Consider the following 12,795-nt stretch of genomic DNA (forward strand, 5'->3'; position numbering starts at 1 on the left):
GACAAATAATCAAGCATCCAAATTTCACATTATTTGTAACAATGGATGAATGCTCTTCATCTAATCCCGTTAATTCATATGACTGGACAAGCATACCTGCACGTCCCATACCATGCTTATACCACTTGATCATGAATGCCCATTTATATGAACTAACACCCATTTCAATCATCCCATAATTCCCCTTTTGTTAGTCATCTTATCTAACTCCCTTAGTGATCTTGTCTAACCTTAGAGGAATGAGGAAGTTTGTTTGATACTAATTACAAGCAATTAACAATCTAATTAGTGAATCAATTGGGTAAAAACACCTGAGGTTTTGTGTTCGAATCTTTCCACCTCCAATATCGCTTTATCAAATACAAAAAGAAGGTACACACAAAATGTTGTAGGGCTTAATGGGTTATGATTTGAAGTTGTCCATGTCCACCAATGGCTTATTAGCCCAGGGCTTATACTATCTAGTTCTTATGGGCCCTTATCTAACATGGACCAAAGTCCTCAATGGAGTAATTTCTAATGGACCTGGAGCCACTAATTTAGATGAGTTATGACCCAGATCACAACCTAGGAGTTCTTTACTTTTATGGTAGTACGGCCACGTGGTACAACTTGTACACGTATGAAATTGGTACTTAGGTGAAGGGAGTAAATTAGAACTCCAATAGATAGATCTAAAACAACAATGATTAAATATTCCTTGTAACAAATGACTAGTAACCCTGAACCCTAGAAGAAGGCTAAGTGACACCCTAGCACTCAGAAGGATTTGTCAATTTAGGCATCTTCAGTGCTAGCAACAACTAGAGTGGAAAGTGTGTGAACATTCATCATAGATCACAAGAGTATCTAACATAGTATATGACTAGTCAAACAAATACGAACACACACCAAAAATTGTTCACTCAAAAACCCAGTATTCATAAAGCAGCAACACATATTATAACGATACCTAAGAGGAATTACATGAAGTGTACATTGGGCAAGGAAAGCCAATTCTAAGAATCCTCAACCTAACAACGTGTTATAATATAAGTGAATATTTATTGATATTATTCCCTAAAATGGGAAAAAATAAATCATGTCGTCTACCCATATTATAACATGTATACAAGATGTACCATGTGGCCATATTACAGTAGTATTATATAATTTCTCCCTTAAAATTGAGGAGAAGCTCCTCCTTAAAACCAATGGAATTCTGACACTTATCAAATTCAAACAACATTGACAAAGTTTCAACAACAAAAAAAGAATATTAAAAAAAATTTGACAAGAGTGAAAACCACATTGGTTGTAAGGAGGAGCTCCTCATTTTTAAAGAGCCAAGCATTTTCCTTTCATAATATGTCTCATCAAATTACACAGTTGTTTTGGAGAAAAATAAATTACAAGGTTGTTCATTTTATTTTTGTGATATATATATATATATATATATATATAGTTTTGCTCACATCAAGATGACTGGATTTTAATTAAAATGCGGACATTAAAGGTGAAACGTCAGATCAATTCAATGGTACTGCAGCTTTGATATGTATTAATTGACAAAACTTAAAACCACGTGCAGATAAACTCTTTGGTTTTTTTTTTTTTATAAATTTATAAATAAACCCAATCCTAGACATGTATTTATAAAAAAACACAAGCACTATTTAAACATAGAAACACACCCAAAATCAACCCCAAAGTCAACTTTTTGGGTGTGTTTATAAATGGGTTTTGAGTGTGTGTAATGATGGGTTTTGGGTGTGTTTATATGTTTAAATAGTGCTTGAGTTTTTTTATAATTTCAACCTCCATTTTAGGTGTTTTAGTGAAACTCCCTTTTTTTTCCCACGCACAAAGGACAACCACTTTAATGATTATTGAACTAATTTTATATTATATCGAAGTTATCATACCTTTCTCTCTCCTTCTTTCTCTTGATTACCTCAAGCCTTCCCTTCTCTCATTCTCTCACCTTCTTTTTCTTTTTTTAATTTTCTTTCTCTTTCTCTTCTTCTCTCTCTCTCTCTCTCTCTCTCTCCATATGTCTCTCTCACCCTCTTCTCTGCTTCTTCTCCTTCTTAACAAAGGGGCCTTAAGCCCAGAGAACAATGGTTTCATTAAGCCTGTTCTTTTTTCCTTGACTGAAAAAGCTTGTGGAAAATGCATCACATGCCTCTTTAATTTCTAGATTTGCACAGACATTTCATTAAGCTTGTTATTTTTCCTTGAGTCAAAAAACTATGAGAACAATGATTTGTAAAAATTTATCTAAATCAAAATGACAATGGATTTTGATAATTTGTGGATTGCGATGGGTGTTTCTTTGATTTTCTCTACAAGTCAACAATCTTCTGGAAAACACACCCCTTAATGGCGGTACATATGCAATCATAACCTAGAAATTAATTGGGGGTTGTGAACCTTACTGTGATGGGTGTTTCTTTGTTTCTCTCTCCAGTATCTAGCATTTGGCATTTAACCAAATTTACAGAGACAGAGATATGAAAAAGAAAAGAGAAAGACAGAGAGAAGAAGAAGAGAGAGCGCGAGATGACCGAGAGAACAAAAGAGAGAAGAATAAAAAAAATAAAAGGGTGGATACATTCCTCCTCTCGTTTTTGCCTTTCCATTCGTTCTTTTGTTTTTTTGTCCGTTCTTTCTCACTTTGAAACCAAATATGGACACAATTGTTTCATTCTCTTTTCTTTTTTCTTTTTTTTCCTTTTCTAGCCTTTTCTCAATTTTTCTTTCTACTATTTTTTTCCGTCATTTTTCTCTCTTTGAAACCAATTGTCACTGTTTGTTTGATACCTTTGTTTTCTTTATAATTGACACGCTCCAGTAAGAAAAAAAATACTTTAAGCAAATAATACCTTATTATTAAGAAAAAAATTAAAAGAACTCTTGAAATATAAAAGTTCTACAAATTACTTGTCCTTGCAGCATCTCTTTGGCTCAAATTCATCTTTGTAAGAAAAATTATATATAAAAAAAACCTAAAAGATTCACATATCCTCGTGTTTATTCGCATAGTCTAGACTTAAGAGCAAGATGTCCCATATTCATGACTGCAGTATGAAACCCATGTTTGTACTTCCAGGTAATTTTTAGCCTGCTAAAGGAAAAATTAATATCATAATGTGTTACTTCAATTTTCCTGTCAATAAATTAACACACATATATACATCAATATTACCTATGGAGAAAGAACTCTCATTTGTATCAGATAAATTTGAATTTCCATCATTGCACCTACATCAAAGGAAAACAATAATTAAGACGATTGATGCAATATTTATATATAAAAAATTTGAATAATAATTACACACTCACCCATTTTTTAGCATTGGACAATTTCTTTTATCATGTGATTGTCCAATTTTTCCGCATCTATAACAACGCCTACTCTTACTCTTTCCTTTCTCTTTTCCTCTTTTTAGCCTTTTTCCACAACCTTTTGCTCTAACAGGAAGTGGTTCATTAAACTTATGTGCTCGAGTAGTACTACATTTTTCAGGAACTTCACTTGTAGCATCAACTATAGGTTTGATCTCCTCAAGCGCATTTTGTAATTTTTTTGCTACGATGTCACTTGCTTCTTCGTTTGTCATAGCTTTATCAATTACATCTGAAACAAGTTGAAACAATCTAGTTCGTCTCACAAGAAATGATTTTAAAAAAAAATCATTTAATTTTAGACTGTCATCATAAAAAACTCTCTCTAAATTTTCAGTTTTAGTTCATCTCTTCAAGATGTATTGATGTGGTAAATAAGTGAACCGCATAGTATTAAAAAATGCCAAGATGTGTCTACATGTGATTCCTTGACTCTCAAATTTATTGCAACTACACTGAGCAAAATCCAATTCTTTTTCATGAACAATTTCTCGCACTTCCGAACCATGGTCATTGTTTCTCCTCTTAACTTTGTACACACAATAATTGGCAGTCTCACTTGTCAACTCAACCATATATAACAAATTGCACCATAATTCATCTTGAAATAATTCATAGAAAATTTTACGTGTGTAAGTCCAAACAAACACTGTTGTTTGACCATGATTATTGACCCCTATAAATAATGCAAATATCATACCATACCGATTAATGTTATAAGTACTATCAAACACAACCACATCTCCCAAAAAAACGTGTACGCCTTCCTTGATTTTGTGTCAGCCCACAAACAATGAGTAATTCTATCTTCTTCATCTGCCTTAATCTTAAAAGTGAAGGACAGATTCTTTTCGTGCTCTAGCTGGAAATGCTCATACAACATATATGCATCATGTCCCTTCAACACATTATGCAAATTCCTTTCATTATTGTAAATATCCTTCTCTAGACATCCAACATTTTCTATCCCCCCAACTTGCATTTCAAGAAGGCTAAATTGTTAATGTGTAGGTATATTTGCTGTTGAAAATAGTTGGGTTATACACTTATGAGAATTTGAAACTGTACGATGAGACCTTAACAAGTGTACTCTTTTAGGACTTGTTAATGGGTGGTTGTGACGCTCCACAAATAGGCTGACTACATAGGTTCTCGATTTCGACTTCACCACAGCTAGCTTTGCCTTACAACCTTCTCGAGTAATACCTCTACGCATTTTTTTCTCACCAACTCCTTTAGCGGGCATTCCTTCTTTAGAACACACATGCTCCTTTCGTAGGATTTCTTTAGTTTCTTTATTCTTCCTACTAGAATTGATTCTGACACTGAAACCAGCTTCCTTGGCATAATTATTGTAGAACTCATGAGCATCATCTAATGACTCAAATTCTTAACATGATTTTGTGGTCATCGCTTAATTGCGGTATGTAGATTTTGTCACACGAATTTGAATATGAATTTAATCTATATTGCCCAACCCCTTTAGAATTCTTAACCTGATTTTGGCTTGTGGTCATCGCTTCAATCGTTTTTTTTGACGGTCCTCATTTTTTGGCTTAAAATTGCAAAAAATCGAAAAATTCTAAAATTTTTTAAAAACCAAAAATTATGTATTTTTTCCCTATAAAATACCTAACCATTTTATTTCCTTTCCACACCAAATCTTCATACAATTCTTCTTTATCCAATATTTTTTAGTCTCCACTCACATTATTCACTTTCCACACCAAATCTTCATTCAATTCTTCTACATCCAATATTTTTTTATCCAAAAATTTAATTACAAAAGATTATCAAAATTAATGGTTTAAAGTATAAAAAAATAGGAAATAAAGTACAATGAATAGTATTTGCCTTTGACTTGCCCTAGACCTTGCCCTCATAGGTGGAGTTGCAAATGGCAAGGCTGACACTATTCACGTGAATAGTGACAGCCCTTGCTTGCCCTTGCCCTAGACCTTGCCCTCATGGGTGGAGATGCTCTTAGAATGACCATCTAATTCTTCGGCCATGTAATCCATCTTCATGATACGATTACAGTGAAAATAATAATAAGAATCATAAAACCCGTAGAATAATATTTCTAAAAGAAGAAACAAAGAATAAAAACAAAGAAAATAAATGAACTCTACTGTATAATGGAAAACGTTGGTCAAGAAATCATGATAGGCAGATTGGTATACGAGTAAAAAAACATAGAAATCATGGTGGTCAAGATGTTAAATATTATAATTCGAGTAAAAACATAAAATAAAACAAATTAAAATAACACTTACTTGAACTTCTAAATTGGAAGGATCAATTGAGTTGTAAGGTTATGGCCTGATGTGATGGGGCTGTCAATGTCAGAAAGATGTTGAGAGGAGTTGAACAAGTAAACCTCTTGGGCTGCCCTAAGCTGCCGACCTTTTCAGTTTTATAAATAAGAGAGAGAAGGGAAAGCTTGAGGTAATAGAGAGAAAGATATGATAAGTTTGATATAATATTAAATTAGTTTAATAATGCTCTTTGCGTGTGGAAAAAAAAACCCAAAGAGTTGATCTGCGCGTGATTTTAAGTTTTGTCAATTAATGCATATCAAAGTTGCAATATCATTTGATTGATCTGACGTTTCACCTTTAATGTCCGCATTTTAATTAGAATTCAATCATCCCGATGTGAGCAAAAGTCTATATAAATATGAACAATTGTTGAGAAGATGTTTGCTTAAATGTCTAGCTCAGGGTTGTTAACAAGCTGTCAGGATTTGTGCACTAGTCTTATATGCAACTGCATTTTGGCTATGTCAAAATATTCTCTGCTTCTTTACTTCAACATTAAATAATAATAATAATAACATATCATGTTTAGGTCATTCTATATGTAACTGGTTTATTTATTTTAACATGAATCCAAAAGATTTGTCTCTTATATTTTTGCATATATGGATGGTGATCTTCCTCAGTTCCCATCATGTGGTTATCAATGGGGAATTCCCTCTTTTGTAAATTTGGGTCCTACTTCATACTTTTACCTGTCATGTTCATACTTTGTTTCTTACTCTGTCACAACTAACCTACTCCCTTTTTCCAGTTGTATCCTTTCCTAGGTCATCTCAAATTGGCATCAACATTTCATTACCTTATCTTGATTTGTTCATATGACTCATGACTCAAAAAGGTTCCACAATTTATATTCATTTTTTATTGGTCAAACAGCTGTATTGTTCATATCCAACCCAACCCAACCCCATTATTGCAGTGAAGAAACTTAAAAGTATACAAGTTTAGGTGCCTAGATATCAGAATATCATAGGTTTATATGTGAATATATTGTTTGGTATATATCTTGCTTAATGCTTAAGGTCTAAAGGCAAAAACAAGGGCATTATAACTCAAGTGGTTAAGAGCATTTATTCCGGCATTTGAGGTCCTAAATTCGATTTCATCTTCTTAATATCACTTGTATCAAAAAAGGTCTAAAGGCAAAAACAGTTCCTTAATTAACGTCCAATTATCGGATCTTGAAAGCAAAGCAAGTTAATGGCTGTTATGGGCTGTGTGGTGAGGCCAACATGTACAGATAATAATGTTGCTGTGAATGGACATATGCGCCTACAACTTGCTTTGCACTAGTTGGCAAATATTTCGATGGGAAACATGATAAATATCCTGGACCAAATAACCAAGGTCATTACTCTAGCTAGTGGCAGAAATTTTTTGAGTCATTTAGTCTTGTTAATAGATTCTCTAAGCAGAAAAAATGAAAAAGACATTAATATTTGAGGTGTAATAATAAGATTTTTGTAATATATGAAGTCTTTGTGATGCTTTGATGTTCAATGGTCATTCTCTTTTTTCCAACACTCGTCATTAACTCAATAGTCAAGTACTGGAATTACTGTTCTCTCATGCAAATTACTAAACAGAGTAACAAAAGACACTAAAGGCTATCAAAACAATGCCTACTATGTAGTAGTAGGCACTGTCTTGTAACGCTAATGTTAATATGGCACGGAATGCAAATCTCCGTGACTTATTTTCCCAATATATACACTCTCTGCACTTTTGTAATCTCATAGTTTTTATCTTGAGTTTGGCATTTCACTTAGAACAACTTGATGTCCAAACCTAGCTAGTAGTAGCAGACCTATTAAGGCACAAAGAGGTGCAATTGCACCTCTCTTTGCAAGAAAAACTATTGTAGGTGCTTAAAATTGTCCATTTGCTGAGTTGGTGGTGATGCACAAATTACCTTATTTCATTTTACTTTGAAAGTAAAATGAAAGTAAATGTCTTTGTCATTTTACTTCCATATATTTTTATATTACTCCATTTACATAAGTTTACAATATAAATAAGGAAGTATCCCTTTTTGGATTTAAATAAAAATACTAGAAAATCAAATTCCTACCAAATCAAAATATGAAAAATCGGTTTTAGTGCAAAATACGATGTAGGCTAAAAATGATGGCTCATTAAGTCAATATATACTTCATAATAAAATCTCATAAAATCAAGTTTTTTATTTGATGTGTAAGGAATAAAAGCGGCCAAAAATTATATTGAGAAAATGATTATTTTGAAAAACTATTTTTCATACTTGGTTAATATTTTTACATACAACAATTTTTCATGTATGATATGAATACATGAAGGGACCTAAGGTCAATCTATGTAAAAGCCTTAAATATTCAATCCTCATAGACTTTTTAGCCTTTCAAAATTGCACTTATGTTAAAAAATTCATGAGTCCGCTAGTGCTAGCTAGAACTGATGACATGACTAATGGAATTATAATGTAGCTTTAACATGAGAATATATATATATATATATATATATATATACACACTCTATTCATGTCGACGGAATTGAATGACTGGTTGAAATTATTATGTCACTTTGAGGGCCATAGGGGTTATCATATTTTCCCCATCAACATCCTGCAAAAGGGTTCAACCAAATGGGATGGGATCGAGTCTTCATTTTCCATGTCCCTCCGTGTACCTTGTATAATTTTTTGACATGTGTCCAACAACTTAACTCTAACATAACACTGTTAACTAATAAATTAGAAAAATAAAAACTAAACATTAAAAGAATAAATATAACCAAATAGCCACCAGTTTGAGCGCCCACCACCTCACGCCACAACCCCTTGTCCTCCTTCACTGCAGAGCACTCTCTCCTTAGTCTCATAGATAGGAGATTGAGAGACTAAGGAGAGAGGGCTTGTCCTGCAGTGAGGAGGCAAGGGGTTGTGGCGGGTGAGGTGGTTGGCGCTCAAACTGGTGGCTGTTTGGTTATATTTATTCTTTTAATGTTTAGTTTTATTTTTCTAATTTATTAGTTAACATTGTTATGTTAGGGTTAAGTTGTTGGACACATGTCAAAAAATTATACAAAGTACACGGAGGGACATAGAAAATGGGAATGATCGAAACTAAACGCCATAGGTGGTATCATATTTTGCCCCATCAACATCCTGCAAAAGGGTTCAAACAGACAGGCGTGCACTCCATGGCTGACAAGACCTAAACACATTAATTCGTGACCACTTCTCTCTGCCAACTTTCCAGGATCGAAACTAAACAAAATTATATATATAATTACTAGTTTAGATGTTAGTTTTTGTTATTGATAAATTTGTTGGAAGTCCAAAAAAACATGGTATTGTCCAAGGAGCGGAACCAAGAATTTAATAGCAGGTGGGCTAGCTAAAGTTATTAGCTTAAAATTCAATGATTAATTTTTTTTACTTACAATTTCTATAGGCTTTATATAAATAAAAGTATACATTAGTATAAACCGCGCTAGTTATAAACATAAGAAAAAAAAATGAAATTAGAGTCATATTATTCACGAAAGGAAGAATTTCATTTAGAAAAATGGTTCTCTTTTTAAGCAAATCAATGAAAAAAAAAAAATTGGAGAGTTAGAGCTAAGGACTTTACCCTTATTGTGGGTTATTGGTGTTGGGACAGTCTTTGACACCATATACAAACGTGTAAAACCTCTGACTATGCGTATTGGTGTTGCCATATTTGAAATTGTGTATTTTTAAGTTAAGAGATGCTGGCTTATATAGGTTTTTTTTTGTCGGCCAAAAAAATTACTGGAGCCCACATAGTGGTTCCGCCCATGGTATAATGGTATTGTCTTCAAAGAGAGCTCAAAATATCACAAATATACTGCTTAAGAGCTCATTTTAATTTCGACCAAAAAAAGAGAGAGCTCATTTTAATAAATAAAAAAACCCACCATCTCTATCTTTTTTTCTTTAAAAAAAAATAGTATCTGAATGAACTGATTTTTCCTTTTTATTTTTTGTTTTTTTACTTATAAAAAAAAATGATAGCATTTTATTGAGGAAAATATGGATAACCAGTACAAAAACCGGGCTATGTTCAGTAAGCTAGAAATATAACTCATCTATGGGTCCAATAAAAGACGGTAGGCCTATTACTCTATATCTATGCCAGCTTTTTTTCAATTATAATGTTCCATATATACCTTTATAAATGCTGTTAGACTCATCCATGCATTACCTTCTTGATTTAACCCCAATTAAGCATTAATTACTTTAGCTCTTAAAATGATGTGGTTTAGAAAATTAGGCCCATGAATCACATGAGCTTGTCGAGTTAATGACAATTAATTATATAATTGGAACAGCACATGACATATTTTCTCCTGCTTTGAGGTAACTTATTATATCACTTTTGTATTATTTACAAATAAGCCGTGATTAGATCGAGAGAGTTTTATAATTGATTTTATGTTTGACTTGTTGAGTGTTAATTCTCAATACTAGTCAAATGAGAGGATAAAAAGTGGATAGTATGTGAGCTAAGAATCTAATAACGTTAACTTAAACAAGGTTTATTAGATACTAAGTCATTAACTTTCTATCTAGTTACGTAATCATGTATCACTAATTCCAAATTATGGTTAATATCGCTTTAATAGGCTAATCAAGCCCACTTTAGTTTGACATTCAACCAACTTATAATTGTGTCTACCTTGCAAAGCAACTGTTTTTGAGTCAATTCTTTTTCCAAAATGTTAATTTTACTAATTATAGGGAGTTTACATATTAACAAAATGCATATTGTGACGTCTAATGGTATTTCAATGTTGAAAGATAGGTCCCACTAAAATGCATAAGTCTATATAAGTTTATATAAATGTTATCACTGCCGTACGTACATATAAGATCTTCTGTTGTCATACTATGAATCTAGACTAATGATGTTGAGTGTTAATTGAACTGTATGATTGTAGACGTTAATTTCAAGTATGACTACATGGAGTAAATTCTTATGAAGTTAAGGGTGATGGAGCTAGTTGACAATTCTAATGATTAAGTTTTTTTGTGGGTGATTTACATATTAACAAAACTTGCCAAAGCTTTCATAAAGTTACACTTCAAGGGAGTTCACTAGGCAATTCTTAAAATATGATCCTTCTACCTAAACATACGATTTATAAAACTACTAAGAACAAAGACTAAGTTTCCAACGAATGTGCAAAGAATGAGAGAAACTTACCTATTCTTGGAGAGATATATAATATAAAGAGAAAGGGGTATACATCATGCAAAACGATTGTATTTACTTGGAGACATACATACATGTTAGACAATGGCATACGTACATCATGAAACAAAGGAAGTCAATCCATCGGATGCCCCTTTAAAAGATCTTGCTTAAATTATTATGAACCTTGTAATTAAAGTTGATATATTACTATTCAGTAAAGAAAATAATGACAAATTAGGTATCGTGCACGGACATATTCCTCACATAATTGTATAAATATTTGCTTATAAATATTAGGGTTCTCTTTCTTCCTCCTTTAACCTACAACTCTTTTGACAAGCTATAAGCAGCAGCTATGAGTAGAGGTGAGAGCTATGGTGGTGGACAAAGTTCATTGGGGTACTTGTTTGGCTCAGATGAGCAACAAAGCCCACCTCCGCCACCTAAGCCGCTAACACCGCCTTACGGCATCGACAGCCAGGACACCGTCACTGAAAAGCCTCCAGGTACCCCTAACTCTACTAAAAAAGAAAAGGCAGCCATTTCCAATAACTATCACAGAGCTGAAGGCCAAAATTCTGGGAACTTCTTAACTGTAAGTTTCTCATATATATATATATATTTATATCTTTGTTAATTTATGTACACATATATTTTATTTGGGAATTTAATTATATTTCTGCACCTGATCTTGCTTCTAATATATATTTCAGGATCGTCCAACAACAAAAGTTAAATCAGTTCCTGGTGGAAATTCCTCACTTGGGTACTTGTTTGGAGACAAGTGAAGCACTGCTTAATTTCTCCCACCTTCTCTGCCTATATATATATATATATATATATATATATATATATATATATTGTAATGGTTAGATTATGTGTGTTTAGGGAAAAAAAAATAATAATTTGTGTGTAATAAGAGGGGTTCATCAGTTCCCTAATTAAGAGTGAGATTTGCAAGGTACGTAAGATTATGTGTGTTTAGGCAAAAAAATAAAATAAAAATAAAAATTTGTGTGTAATGAGAGGGGTTCATCAGTCCCCTAATTAAGAGTGAGATTTGCAAGGTACGTAACCATTTATATGTAAGTTTGTGGATTGGCTTTGATGCAAAATTAGGTTATGGCCTATATTTGGGTATCCTAAGTTTGTCATTTATAAATAATATATTTTGAGGTTCTTTTGGTGTTTGAATTTTGAAATGGTTCAATCATATATAGAATTTTTTATCAAGTGTTTGGTCAAATTTGCAAGCACAAAAGTGACACTTTCCGTTTTGGTTTCTTTGAAACTCTTCAGAATTGTTTACCTCTTTCCGAACACTAATTAATATTATCGAATTGTTGCTTCTCTTTTCTTTTCCTTTCCTTTCGTTTCTGTATTGTTTATTATGCAGAAACCATAATTTTCTGGTTTAAATAATGTCTTGCTCTCCTACATGGATTCTCATCCTTACCAATAGACATGCAGTTCATGTTTTGGGTCTACTTTCATGATTTGAAGAGAAACTCTTATGTAACAGGGATAGTACTTTTTGCTATCTCCAGCCAATAACGTAATGACACGTAAGATAACTTTTCCACGTATCATTGTGTTATTGGCGGAGATAGCAATTTTTTTGCGTGATTTGGTCTCTCTTTCTTTTAGTTGTACTTTAATAAACTAAGAATGGCAGTTTGCCCTTGTGGGTCTAAAATTCTTATCATAATATTCTTGCATGTGTTTCTTATATTATTATTATTTTTACTTTATTGCCATGGAACTAAATAAACAATAAATCAAAACATTCCATTTGAATGATTTCATGTGATGTATAGAATTGTGTTTTTGTTTTCCATCTGAGTTAAGAATTTCATCCATTTTTATGATTACAAGGATTTTACAAACGA

At 32.7% G+C, this 12,795-nt stretch overlaps 1 protein-coding gene across 1 annotated transcript; it reads left to right on the plus strand.

Moving 5' to 3' along the window:
* The first annotated feature begins 11,215 nt into the window (after positions 1-11,215).
* LOC148915205 (protein SPIRAL1-like 5) lies at positions 11,216-12,100 on the plus strand. Its single transcript, XM_089041529.1, has 2 exons — positions 11,216-11,501; positions 11,620-12,100. The coding sequence occupies exons 1-2, from the start codon at positions 11,262-11,264 to the stop codon at positions 11,692-11,694; spliced, it is 315 nt and encodes a 104-aa protein (XP_088897655.1). The 5' UTR covers positions 11,216-11,261; the 3' UTR covers positions 11,695-12,100.
* Positions 12,101-12,795: the final 695 nt, after the last annotated feature.

This window comes from Prunus mume, linkage group LG7, assembly GCF_029339155.1.
Source record: "Prunus mume cultivar Tortuosa linkage group LG7, ASM2933915v1, whole genome shotgun sequence".
Taxonomy (NCBI): Eukaryota; Viridiplantae; Streptophyta; class Magnoliopsida; order Rosales; family Rosaceae; genus Prunus; species Prunus mume.

Bases quoted from the DNA above. Each gene is read 5' to 3' on its own strand.
- LOC148915205 (XM_089041529.1), top strand. From the start codon at position 11,262: ATGAGTAGAGGTGAGAGCTATGGTGGTGGACAAAGTTCATTGGGGTAC. The intron at 11,502-11,619 runs GTAAGTTTCTCA...TATATATTTCAG, and splicing joins ATTCTGGGAACTTCTTAACT to GATCGTCCAACAACAAAAGT.